General features: G+C 42.7%; 1 protein-coding gene across 1 annotated transcript in view; it reads right to left on the bottom strand.

The window, feature by feature from the left end:
- PPM1H (protein phosphatase, Mg2+/Mn2+ dependent 1H) overlaps positions 1 to 14,242 on the bottom strand; it is a 143,879-nt gene that overhangs the window by 73,911 nt on the left and 55,726 nt on the right. Inside the window, exon 4 of the mRNA XM_083182308.1 lies at positions 5,456 to 5,568. Within this exon, the coding sequence (XP_083038434.1) occupies positions 5,456 to 5,568 (113 nt within the window). The remainder of the gene's footprint in view (positions 1 to 5,455; positions 5,569 to 14,242) is intronic.

The raw sequence follows: 14,242 nt of genomic DNA, 5'->3' as shown, positions 1-14,242 counted from the left end.
AGATTATCGCAGTTAGTAAAACAAACAGAACTTTTGGAAATGGTTGTAGCCTGAACAGTGTACCATGCTTGTCAGACACTTGCCGTTGACTCAGAAATAAGACAACTTCTAATGCCCTAGTTCAGTGATGGCTACCCTTGACACTCCACATCCCAGCATGCCGTGCATCAGTTTTAGCATGGCCAAATAGTAAAACTGTAGGAGGCCATGTTGGGATGTGTAGTTCAACAACAGCTGGAGTGTCAAGGTTAGCCATCACTGCCCTAGTTATTTTAGTGACAAATACAATGATGCAAGCTCCAAAAAAGCAAGCTCCATATTATGGTATTAGAATAATGTCTGACGAAGGTGAAAAATGTGAAATTATTTAATTCTATTTTCAGACAGTGTGCGGCTGATTACGCCATTAATTTAGTTTATATACCCTGGGGTTTCAAGATGTATTACTGTCTTATAAGCATCCGGATATATATTTAAAATGCAACATCCATTTCTAGTCACAGGAGTAAGCGATTATATCGGCATTTACTCCCTCAGGTACTTTCAGATAATTTTACTAATGAGCAGCAAAGAAATTTTTTTTTTCCATCAGAAGTAAACATAGAATGGAGTTACATAATCCTATACCCTGTGGAGTGGTATGGTGTAGATGCAATGTTCTGTTTGTACAAATTATTCCCTGCACAAATTGCATATACAAAGTGTGCCTGGAAATTGTATGTATGAAAGTATGAAATGAGAAGTGGAGCATGAAAAGCATCACTCTAGAAATAATACAATGACATGGCTGACTGTATAGGAACATGAATAAGCATCAACCTGCACTGCATGACATACTTCAAACATAGGGCCAGATGTATCAAGCTTCATAAAGTGATACAGTTAAGAGTTAACCAGCCAATCAGCTCGTTCTTATCATTTTTCAAATCCATCCTGACATAGTTGTGGTTCTAATTGTCCATATATTTTAGGATTGGCAGCCACCAACACTGGTCTTGCCTATAGTTTTGACCATAAATAATTTGTTTTGATCCTGGACCACCAACCTGTGTAACCCCTGCAAGTGCCTAGGCTCAAACTTTTGGAAGTACTCTTTTATAGAAAAAAAAGAAAAAATTTAATTTGATATTAGAACAAGACAATCAGCATGTAGCAAATTCTTTCAGAGTGTCTTGTAAAAAGTTCAAAACTAATCTTTATAGTACACACGAAGATATTTCCTTACGATATGCACAATAGTGATATCACAAACCATATTATCGTGCATATACTGTAGTCTAGTGTGTGCCCACTAGATCATTAACGATGCGTGTTCCCACAGGTAGTAATTGCCCCTGTTGTCTGTACATGAAGTGACATTTTGCGTAAGTCGCTTATGACCAAGTGCATATGAGCCAGTGTGTACAATCTCATTTCATAGAACAAGACGGTCACTGGTAAAGCAAACAATATATCTTTTTTGCTTTGCTAAATCATTTATTGTGTGCACTCTTACTCATTGTGGAGCTCCGGGGAGTTCAAGGGAAATAGTTAACGATATTGTTGACTGAACATATGCCATAGTGTGTTCCGTGCTTAATTGTGCAATATGACAGTTCTAAATGGAACAGGATATGTCCTTTAAAAATTAAAAGCGATTATTAGGTTTCTTTTGCATGGGACTTGATGGATGATTCAAAGCCCCCATACACTGGTCCAATTTGAGCCGATGCCAACCGATCGTGCCGTGAAATCGGCCCAAACAGAATGTATGTGACATGACGTCGTGCCCCCGTACCCTGCGGTCGCACTGGCGGGACATAAGATGTCTAACAATCGGACCCATCAGTGGCACATCGTGGGTGATTTTTAGCACCCATAATGTGTTGGGTCCGATCCTGTGCAGGGGCTGGCAGTGGCGGGGGCGATCAGACGGTGGTGGCGGGGTCCAGGGAGCTGGTAGCTGCGGATGGGGGGCGGCAGAGCACAAAGCTGCTACTGAATTTTAAAAAATATTTTCAAAAGACTGGCCGGCCGCCGATTGGCTGAGAGAATTCTCTCAGCCAAGTAGTCAATAATCAGCCAGTCAGTCTTTTGAAACTGTATTTTTTTTTTTAAATTCAGCAGCTGCTTCGCGCCCTACAACCCGAAACTACCAGCTCCACGCAAGTACCAGCTGCCCGCATTCCACTGCCCACCTCCCACTGCTGCTGCAGCAGCTCCCCGGGATTGCATGTAAAAATGGCACATCAAGTGCCAACCCACAAGTGAGCCTCCTGGGGAGCTCAAGAGAACATTGGTCTGACTGATCCTCAGGACAAGACGGACCACAGTACGGGGGTTTTATGTCAGTACTAAACTAAACAACAGCGCCATTACAGTTAATGACAGCTGGTCTGAACTCTGACCCTTTCCACTTGTGTCACTGATGTCACAACTCTTCAGTCTTTTACAAATCCTATGAGGTGCCATGTTGATAATGTGTTATATAATAGATTCACATTCCTAACATTTTTGACAGCAGGACTCCTGCAAAGGGGGCAGGGTCTCATGGAAATGTCGAAGATTGTGACGCCATCATTTTGTCACTCTGGCAACATGGCCAGTGCTGTGGGAGCTGTTGGCTATGCCCCCATGTGCACAGCATCTATTCCCCCCTGCTTTGCTACAGAGCAGTGAGTTGCAGGGGAGACTCCCAACCAAATGAGCGGGACTGTTCCACAGAAAATCTGGACAGTTGGGAGATATGGATTAACCAGGATATTTCATCTATCTTGATTACATAAAAATGTATTTTAAAATAAAACCCCAAAAAGTCGTTTTACTGCTCTCTACCTATGAGGATTAATCTGCTTCCTGGGTGAAAGGGCCAGAAAATTACATTATTGCAAGTAATTCTAACTGGAATAAGGCCATAGGGTTACAGGAAGAATAGTTACAATTGGATGGGCTCTTTGGATAATGGAAAGTATTTCCCATATCATCATTAATAAACTAGCCATATTGCAGTAATAAGATAACAAATGGAAAATATGCTTATTTGTTAATGTTAGCTGAAAATCCTATACTCAAAGGTTAAAATGTAATAGACGTTGTTGAGCTACGACAATAGGGGATATAATGACAGAGCTATCCTCATTGGAATGCAAGGAATAAGATGCAGCAGATGTATGGCTAAATTAGTAGTCATATAACACATTCATTTACATGACACAAAGTCAAGATACTTGTCAGCTGTATGGATATTTAGTTGCTACATCTTTCACAGTTAGTGGAGCTGCGATACCCAGCTACAATTAGCAGACAAGGAATAAAGTGACCTTCAGGCTGAATCATGGGAAATGACAACATTTGATGGCTTTCCTATAATCACAGAAATACATTATAGAATAATAGCACTTTTAAATCTCATCCTTTTAGAGAACTCATAAAACAGATATGTATGCAGTGTTAAGCTTGTGTCATTCTTATAACTCAGTCAAGATAGTGAAAGAAGTCTGAGAAGATTAAGTATATATATATTTCAGGGGATGAACTATATATATATATATATATATATATATATATATATATATATATATATATACACACACACACACACACACACACACACACACACACACACACATATATATATATATATATATATATATATACACACACACACACATATATATATATATATATATATATATATATACACACATACACACACACACATATAAACAGGGGTAGGGGGGGCACAGAGCAGGTACAGGGGTTGAGACATGGGAAGAATAGCGTGAAGGAGGCTGGAACAGGGGGTGTAGGAGATACATGAGGAAAATACAAGGGAGGAATAGGCTGGGGGGAATGTAATGAGAGGGTCTGGAGACACAGGGACTGATAGATGAATGAAGGGTGATACACAATTGTAATAGGAGAGCAAAGCCCTCAAAGAAGGGATGAATAGATGGCAGAATGGGATGCAGTTTAAATCCCGGCATTCAGAATCCCGACGCCGGAATCCCGACCACCGAAATCCCGACAGTTTCTCTCTCCGTGGGTGTCCACGACACCCCTGGTGGGAGAATAAATTAGCGTGCCGAGCGTAGCGAGGCACCGGGCCCGCTGCGGTGCGAGCGCAGCGAGCCCGCAAGGGGGGGGGGGGCGATCCACGTCCCCCCCTTGTCGGGATTTCAGCGGTCGGGATTCCGGCGTCGGGATTTTGAACGCCGGGATCCCGACCGCCGGGATTTCATACTGAATCCGGCAGAATAGTGTCTTCCTTCAGCTCCGAGTAATCTGCCAGACAGCAGTGCTATGGACAGCTTTACTAGTTTCTCTAAAACAGATGCCAACATCTCCTAAGGATTTCTCCATGTTACGTTATGGCTGCAGACTATAAATAATAGAAATCTGTAGACATGACATGTTTGTTGTACCATACTCATATTCCATCTAACCAAAGACGTTGACATACTACATAAGCTACAAACATTGTGGACTTTACTATATGCAGCTACTCATTCTTAAGTTGTATGGTAAGCAATGTCAGAGTTACTGCTGTGCAGTGCATTGCCTGTATACACACTGTATATTTTTTACTTGCCCTTATTATTTCTCTGATACAAACTAACTGCACTACATATCTCCCGAATATGTGCTGCGTGTGTGGCAGGTTACAAACCGCGAATGTTCTAACCAAGACTCCAAACTATTCTTTTGACAACTGTTATTTGGATTGGTTCAAAGGTTTGGCAGTGTTTAAGCAACAAAAGAACATTTAATTTTTATATATCAGTATGGATACGGACAAGAGTCATGATGCTCTGTAAGTAATAGGTCACACAATTAATGTTTACTAGCAGCAAGAATGAATTTACAGCTGTCAAGGTTTTAACTCGCCCATATATAATATAAGAGGATATTAAAAGTACATTAAAATAAAAGTACAATATATATCTATATACTGTATATCTATATTTTAATGTGATCTCACATAAATGCTTTGCTGCCACAGTGCTATATAAGGAAACTAAACATTTAATAACAAAGCATGTATGTCTCAGATTTCCATTAGTGGTGCATTAGAAATTATTTGTTATAAAGCATTTAGATGTGTTTACCATTATTAGTTATGGGTAGGAAAAGAAACAGAGGGGCAGATTTATTATCTTCGGTGAAGTGATAAAGTATCTGGTTTTTATCACCGGCCAATCAGCTCCTACCTGAGAAGTTACAGGCTTGGTTTGAAAAAATGACAGGTAGGAGCTGATTGGCCGGTGATAAAAACCACAGACACTTTTTCACTTCATCGAGCTTAATAAATCTACCCCAGAATTTGGCAGCAGATTAGAACCACTTGGCCCATCTAGCATGTATACAGTCCTATGTGACATTCAGATGAACACAATGTCGGAGGCTGAGAATCACGACAATTTCTACTTTATCGAGTTATAACTAGAAGAGGCCAGTAAGAGAAAACAAGGATTACCTGCTGTCTCCAGCATTGGCAACATAGAGCTTCCCAAGCATGTATACAATCACAAGTGCTGTGCAGCCTCCAGATATATTGTAGGTGCTCCTTTCTCGCTCAGTTTGCAGATCCTAAAGAAGTTAAAACAATAAGAATGTATAAGAATATAAAGGTATGCATTTAGAAATAACTCCGCACATGGAAAACAAATATAAAGCTTTCAAGAAGGATTTCTAATCTGCAATGGAAACAAACACACGGGGTTTGATGCTGATTTGGCATAGATGTTCTGCATTGTGTGCATATATTTGCCTGCAGAGTTACATACAGTTTTGTCCACTGCCAGCACAATCCATATGTTTGATTTGCTATTCATCATGTTCAGGATGCAAATACACTAGATTATAATTGGTGAAAAGGAACGTCTGGAAACGGGGGCATGTATGCTTCTGCCCAATTTGGACCACAGCCCCTCTCTCTGGATACCAGTGCGTATCCGGTCAAGTGTCTCGATCCACCACGTTATGGTCGACCACGGTTTGGTAGAAAGCATCTAGTTAGATGCCTAAAGTTAGTCGAACTTTCGTTACTGTCAATTTATACACTGTTGACTATCTTTAGGCATCTAACTAGAGGAAGCGGTACCGCTGGCACACACCTACGGACCGGATGGGATGAAATGCTAAAAAGCACTCGCAATGTCCTGTAAATGGGTCTGATTCTGACCTATCCTATGGTCTGCACGTCCAACCTCTGATCATGGGAGCGCGCATCGGATTGGATGTCAAAACACATCTGCTTTGGGCCGTTTTCACCAGATTTCTCAGCCAGATCAGTCGGAATCCGGTGAAATCAGGCCCATATCGCATAGTGTATGGGGGCTTTTAAACTCAATAGAATAATAATTCTCCAAAGAAAGAGCAATGCTAGATACATTTTTCTATCACACATTGCACTGACTGGCACACAACAAAAAACACACAACACAAGCTCAAAATAACATGAAGGTTTGGCTTCTCTAATCCCCAGAATGGCTGCCAGCCTGATTCTATTCAATCTATTCCTTCCTCTTCATATGGGACTAGAATGGAACAAACATCAAGTTCCTATTATTAAAACCACATAATGTACCGAAAGTGCATGAATGAGGCACACTGAACCATTACGAAATCCCCTGACAAAGATCAAAAAATATTAAAAACAACAAAAGTGAAAAGCTGTAATTTAACCCCTGTACTACACTAACCATCAGTCCCATAACACTTAATGCCTGATATTTTATTAATTGCATCATTTGTAAGCCTCTCCCTGGCAGATAACTATCAATTAGGATACTGAACATCAAAGAACACAATACCTGTGACATCACACTATCTAGTGTTCATTCTAGCACCCACCATATTTGAAAACCCACACAGTTCCTCTTCCCTGCCTGGGGTGTCGCTGTAGTGCTTCTAGCAAAGTGTGGTCTGTATATCAGCACTGATATGCAAACCAGACCTGTGCGAGAAACACCACAGCAGACAGCGACATTCCAGGCAGGGAAGAGGAACTGCATGGGTTTTCAAAGATGGCGGGTGCTAGAATGAACACTACTATCTCTCATTTAAAACCCGTACTATAAAGCACACTTGTGATTGGTTGGATTGCTAACTGAGTGCATCCTTGTGTAGGTGGGAACAAATCAACTGTAAGCATGGACAACACATAAGTAGGCACTGTACCACAGCATTAGGTGTAAGAACATGGAGAAGGCAAAGCCAGTGGAACAAGTAATGTATTTTTGTGACTTATATAAAAAAAATGTTAGGGTTTTGAAAAATCTATATGGTACTTATGTAGTATCTGGGCTGCCGATTTCTAAATCGGGTACATCGCATCGCATCGCATGCGACCATCGGATGCGATGCGATGCGATGACCCGATTTTTCCATAGGAATCAATGTTAAAATGGACTGAGTCCATTTTAACATGGAATTCAATGGGAAAAAGGGGTCCTTTTCATACCCCTACTATCCAAGTGGGCATGGAGTTGGATATAAACCTGTGGCGAGCGTAGCGAGCCACCGAGCCCGAAGCGTGGCGAGCGTAGCGAGCCCCGCGAGGGGACACAGAATACCGTCCCCTCGCGGGGCTCGCTTCGCTCGCCACGCTTCGGGCTCGGTGGCTCGCTGCGCTCGCCACAGGTTTATATCCAACTCCATGCCCACTTGGATAGTAGGGGTATGAAAAGGACCCCTTTTTCCCATTGAATTCCATGTTAAAATGGACTCAGTCCATTTTAACATTGATTCCTATGGAAAAATCGGGTCATCGCATCCGATGGTCGCATGCGATGCGATGCGATATCGCATCGCATCGCATCTGATTGTATGCCTTAACTTAAGGCATACAATCAAAAAATCGGCAGCCCAGATACTACATAAGTACCATCTATATATATGGGCAGGAGCATCATGTACTGTGGGGTTGAGGGGTACCACAAGGGAGAGGGAGAAGGCATATAAGGGCTGTGAGGAGAGAGGAAGTGCACACAGAGGGGGATGAGCTCAGTAGACACTGCAAACGCAGCATCCCTCTTCCTGCGCTCAACCTTGTGTCAGGCCAGGGTTGCTTACCTTAGCAAAAGGGAAATGGAGACCCCACACTACGAGTACAATATGGACCAATAGAAGCAGCAGCCAGCAACTTCACATGTACAGTACAAAGCTGTGTGCTGCTTCTCCTTTAGGTAGGCAACCTGCACTCCATGTGGGGCCACAATGGATGGCTGACCTAATGTTGCTCATGTTTTAGGTACCCTTAAAAACTGGTGAAGTAGGCCCTAAAAATCAGGAAAACTATTTTTATAGCTCTGTACCTTCTGTTTCTATGATGATGGCAGTAAGTGTGCATGCGACACTCACAATTTGTACAGGTTTCATGGTTTCTTTGTATTGTCAACCTAATGGAAGTATAATAAACATATCTATATAGAATATCCATGGGACCACAGGCTTATAGCACAGCCAATACTCTACTTCATTACATGTGTCATTAGTGTCTTTGTGGTTGGGGGGCATGGTCGGATCAGAAATGTAGCAGCCATACCCCATAAGTTTGGTCATAGAACATAAAACTACTCTATATATATATATATATATATATATATATATATATATATATATATATATATATACACACAGTATATATATATATATATATATATATACAGTGGTCGAAGTGGGGCGGTATACGGGGGTATGGCATACCCCCACTTTAATCTGAAGATAAAAAAAAAAAGTTTTTTTTTCCCCCTCAGGATGCTCTCTGATCACTCAGCAGCACATATTGTGCTTTTGTAATACCCCTGTACAACAGGGCAGTCTGGCAGGGGACGTTGATGGACAGGGGGGTGTCCGAAGGTGCGCACTATATTCACTCTTTACTTTTCCATACCCCCACTTCAAAATTTCCATACCCCCACTTCAAAATTTCCACTTCGACCACTGTATATATATATATATATATATATATATATAAATGAGAGAGAGAGAGAGAGAGAGAGAGAGAGAGAGAGAGAGAGAGAGAGAGAGAGAGAGAGAGAGAGAGAGAGAGAGAGAGAGAGAGAGAGAGAGAGAGAGAGAGAGAGAGAGAAGAGGGAAGGTCCGGCACTCCAAACAACTGATGGCAATATGGTCGGTGCCTCCGCAGCACAGGACATGCAATGTAGCAGGCAGGATGGCACGGCACTAGCAAGAATCTATACAGATAGCCAGGTATGATCAACGTTTATATATATATATATATATATATATATATATATATATATATATATATTCATTCTTATTTGTAGCAAAGAATGAAGATAAAACAAGTTGCTCTTTTGCTGGTACTGAACATTTAAAACAACTCTGATCGTGTCAGAGGTTTTATTTTCTGCCGAAAATTGGTCATCGTGCGGATTAATTTCATATGCAACACTTGTAAATGGAGGATAACCGAGTGCAGCTGCTACATTGTAGCTGTTCATATACAAATTCAGACTCAATTGCACACATACATAGAGTACAGTGCGACCAAGATGCATAAAAGATGCCCGCGCTAGCAGAGTCTCACAGAGCAGGCACACCGAAAGAGGCTGTTTAGCGTGACTGCAGCAATGATGTATGTATGATGTACACATCAGTAATGCACAGAAACAAAAGAAAGACATAGAGACATTTATTCAACACTATTGTGTGGAAAATACCTCCAAAATTAAATGTAATATCAAAAACATGTAAAATTGTGGGCAAAAAAACACAAAACAAAATACAGTGCTCTGCAATATGCAGAATGGTACAATGGAGAAATCCCATCTTAGTACAGTATAAATCTCAGGGGAAGGTAACAAGGACAGAACATTGTATAATCTGTTAAACAACACTGACATCTGCTGGCAACAAAGATAAATTAACGGATTGCTAAAATGTGCCTTTTATGGTTTTGCACAATGAAGAAGTTCTATCTTGAAATAAATGACAATAAAAAAGTAAGCAAAATATATGTAATTAATTGACTCACATATTAGGAGAGAAAAAGCACCATTATTACTAAAAGAAACTTCATTCACATATAAAGAGATCACATATAAATAAAATCTTAGTTAAGCTGGGTACACACTAAGATATTGCATATAAAAAATTTAGTTAACAATATATATCTGTCATATTTTCTAATGGCAACGCACTATATTGTTTACGATACGCGTTCCCACGGGTTGTTCTCCAGTCAAATTTTGGCTTAGTCATTGACAACTAGGTGCATTTCATTCAGTGTATATGTTCATTTCCCTCCCCCCCCCCCCTCCCCATCACTGAGAAGGCATTCCCTTCCAATAGTTTACGGCAGGGTGGGGGTGGTGGCAGCAGGGGGGCACCTGGAAGAGATGACACGCCACTCTCAGTAGAGGTGAGTGGCCTGTCAGCGCGGTGGGGGAGCGGGATGCAAGTGGAAGAGCTTACACGCTGCTCTGAGTTTAGCAGCGTGTCAGAGCAGCGTGTAAGCTCTTACAGTCGCCCCCACCACACTGACAGGCCACTCATCGCTGACCTCTGATGAGAGCTGTGATCAGCACAGGTCTGACAGCCGCATCCCGCCCCTCGCAGCCTATCAGCGGCGGCAAAAGGGCGGCGAATAGGGGCAGGGTGTGGTAATGAGTAAAAAAGACAGGCAGGGCACCACGCGCTGCAAAATACACCTAGGTCCTTATTTTGGTTGACTCGCAAGACTGCAAATTTTGCAACCTTGCGAGTTCCCCTAGATGCCGCCTACCACGTCGCCCGCTCCCCCCCAAAGCCCCGCAGGCATGCAAAAGGTTCATTTGCATAATCATCCATTCGCAGCCTTGAGCGCAGGGGAGAAATGATTTGATGGTCTATGACCATCAAATCATTTCTTCAGCACTTGCAGATCTGAGACACTTCTATGGTGTCTCTGATCTGCAGACGCCCTGTGCGAGGACAGGGCGGGCAGCTGACGTCAGATTCCCGCCCCATCGAAGAATTACCATGGGAACGCCCAGCATTCTCATTGGAATGCCCATGAATCACTGGGTGTTCTCATAGGCAAATTCCCCAGCCCGCCTCCCCCTGCCCGGACTTCTGTGTGCAAGCGATCTTTGTTCATTTTAAACCTACCTACATATCAAGCATCATACAGTCATTTCAGTAAATGTTTCCCCAAAGCTTCACATTAAGAAATTACGTTATTTGTGTTTGAGTGTTTTTAGGGGATTTTTATAAGCATGGAAAATGATGCAGATGTATTTTTTATATGGGGAAACTGTTTACAAAGAGAACAATGTGCACAGTTTGGAGGTATACATAAAATATGTTACCTGGATATTTTATTTCCTGGTGCGGATTACAGGACACAAGTCTATACGAATGATCTCTACAAGATGATCTTGCAAGTGTACAATATACAATATAGATTCATGCTGAGACTGCTTTTGGAATAACAGTCTTGCTACTTCTACAGGTGGAGCGGGGCTTGTCTTTGCAGGGGATGGCGATTGCGACTCCAGCCGCCACCCGCCATCTGTATCTGCTAAAGGGGATGCGCGCGCCTCCCCTTTCGCACGGTTCCCCCGGGTCCCCGCCGGCTTGTCGGCGGTCACCCGGGGTCCCCACCGCCCCCCCCTAACCCTGTCCGTCTCCCTGAAGCGGAGACGGACAGGGTTCCCGCCGCCCGTCAGATGGACGCCGGGCTGCTGGCCTTCTCATACCCCCACTACCATCAGTGTCTTTGTGAATTGCTGCACTCATCCCCTGTGTCAACAGCTGTGGTGAGTGATCATTACAGGGGGCATTATGAATATAAGTGGCATTACCAGGGGGCATTATGAATATAAGTGGCATTACCAGGGGGCATTATGAATATAAGTGGCATTACCAGGGGGCATTATGAATATAAGTGGCATTACCAGGGGGCATTATGAATATAATGCCCCCTGGTAATGCCACTTATATTCATAATGCCCCCTGTAGTGATCACTCACCACAGCTGTTGACACAGGGGATGAGTGCAGCAATTCACAAAGAATATATAGAAAAATATCCTGCACTTCACAATCATGCCTTATTCATGTCATCGCTATTTGGAAGCACCTACATTTGTGAGCAGCTATTTTCAAGGATGAAGCACACAAAGAATAAAACTAGAACCAAAATATCTGATGAGCACCTTGAGCACTCGCTGAGAATTGCAACAAGTTCCATCGAAGCAAATCTGGATGCATTGGTGGCTGAGAAACAATGTCAAACATCTCACTAACTTCATTTCCAAGTAAGTTTAATATGTTAACTATGTTTTCTATGTTTTTTTGGATGATCAGGTATCGTTACTGTTATTTTATTTTATGTGCGGCCCAAACCAAATTTTCAACTTCTAATGTGGCCCAGGGAAGGTGAAAGGTTGGACACCCCTGTTCTAGACCAACAACTCCATGCCAATCCTCTCCTTCCCCCAGATCAGTATCTAACCATCTTCTGTCAACAGCTTCACCCAGCGCTGCCCTTATTATGGGCAGTATTCAATGAGGCTGATTCGCCATGTTTTATGGCGATTTTGTGCTATTTTCGTGCTGTACGGCGATTTTTTGACTAAAACGGTGAATCACCATATTCAATGACCAGATGGCGAATACATTTCAAGGTTTTTATCGCCATGATTCACCGAGTAGCAATCGTTATCTTTTTATGGTGAAGTGGAATGTGAACTTTTAAAATAAAGTGTTTTGTTTTTTACATTTGGTGTCAAAAAATCATGAATTTTATTCTGAGGAGGGGCATGCTATTTTTATTCATGTGCTGTATAGAATATATATTTAATAAAAAAAAAAAAAAAATTATATATATATATATTTTTTTTTTTTTACACAGCAGCCAGCAGGGGGCCGGAGCCGAGCCGCTCATTAGATATTCATATATTCACTGCACCCGATCATTACATATGCACGATCGGGTGTAGTGAATACCCGGTCCCCTGTTGGCTATCCCGGGGGGCAGCCTGTGCTGCCTGGCTCCCGGGGAGCCCACCTCCCCCCCACAAACGTTCTGGGGCAGGCAGGGAGACTTCCATCTCCCTGCCTGCCGCCATCCTCAGGCTCCCTGCGGCATCGCCGCAGGAGTTAAAATTCGCCGGTCAGGGGCAGTGAGCCCCTGACTCGTTGAATACTGAAGCCGGCGAGGCTCCGGAACGGATTCAGTATTGAATCCCGGCGGTCGGGATCCCGGCGTTCAGAATCCCGACAGCCGAAATGCCGACAAGGGGGGGGACGTGGATCGCCCCCCCCCTTGCGGGCTCGCTGCGCTCGCCACGCAGCGGGCCCGGTGCCTCGCTACGCTCGGCACACTAATTTATTCTCCCTTGGAGAAAGTGTCGGCATTTCGGCGGACGGGATTCCGGCGTCGGGATTCTGAACGCCGGGATCCCGACCGCCGGGATTGTAACTGCATCCCCTCCGGAACGCGGCGGGCAGTGGCGAATGTGCAGCGAATCCTAAACAGGATTCTCTGCACATCGTCAAAATTCTCATTGAATACTGCCCTCTGTATCCCCCATATACCTTTTGGATTCAATTTTAGCAAAGCGCTGAAGCTTCCCATGTTCCAGCATGTTTTTGTATTTAAAAAATCTGGATGATGCGTTATACAAACGTGATGTTTGCAAACAAAGAAATGAACTACGGGCACTGAATATGGATGAATGAATAGAACGGATTGCAGACAATCGCTTGCACCGGGTAAAGAAAAAGTGCAAATGTGAGTATTTAGCAATGACTAACTTTCACAGGTAGACAGATAAGGGCAAAGATTTGCGTTTATTTCTGGTATTTGTTGACATACATTACGTTGACATGGTCAAAAGATCCACTATTGGTTGACATGGTCATAAGGTCGACACATTTCGTCAGCGTGACATTTAAAAAAATTTTTTTTTTTATGTTTTACTTTTCCATACTTTATCATTGGCATGGACTATGACTGAGTATGGTAAAATGAGCAGTACACTAATTGGAGGTGCATGTGCTACAAGATAAACATTGATCCCCTGAGAACTCATTTCAACCTTCTCATGTATGTGACTATTTCCATGCCATCCTTTTGCTTGTGTCAGCCTTTTGGGATCAACCTAGACATTGTCAACCTAGTGAACCAAAACCTTTATTTCCGTAGCTCTACACATGCATGCAATGTTCAATCAGATATCTAACTGTGGTAAAATAAACTTCCAGTTTGTGTATGTATTTGCAAAGTACAGCTGAATATGCGGTAAAAC

This window comes from Crinia signifera, chromosome 4 (assembly GCF_055691185.1).
Source record: "Crinia signifera chromosome 4, ASM5569118v1, whole genome shotgun sequence".
In the NCBI taxonomy this organism is placed as follows: Eukaryota; Metazoa; Chordata; class Amphibia; order Anura; family Myobatrachidae; genus Crinia; species Crinia signifera.
The sequence above is the reverse complement of the archived record's forward strand: the minus strand, read 5'-3'. Positions and strand labels throughout refer to the sequence as shown.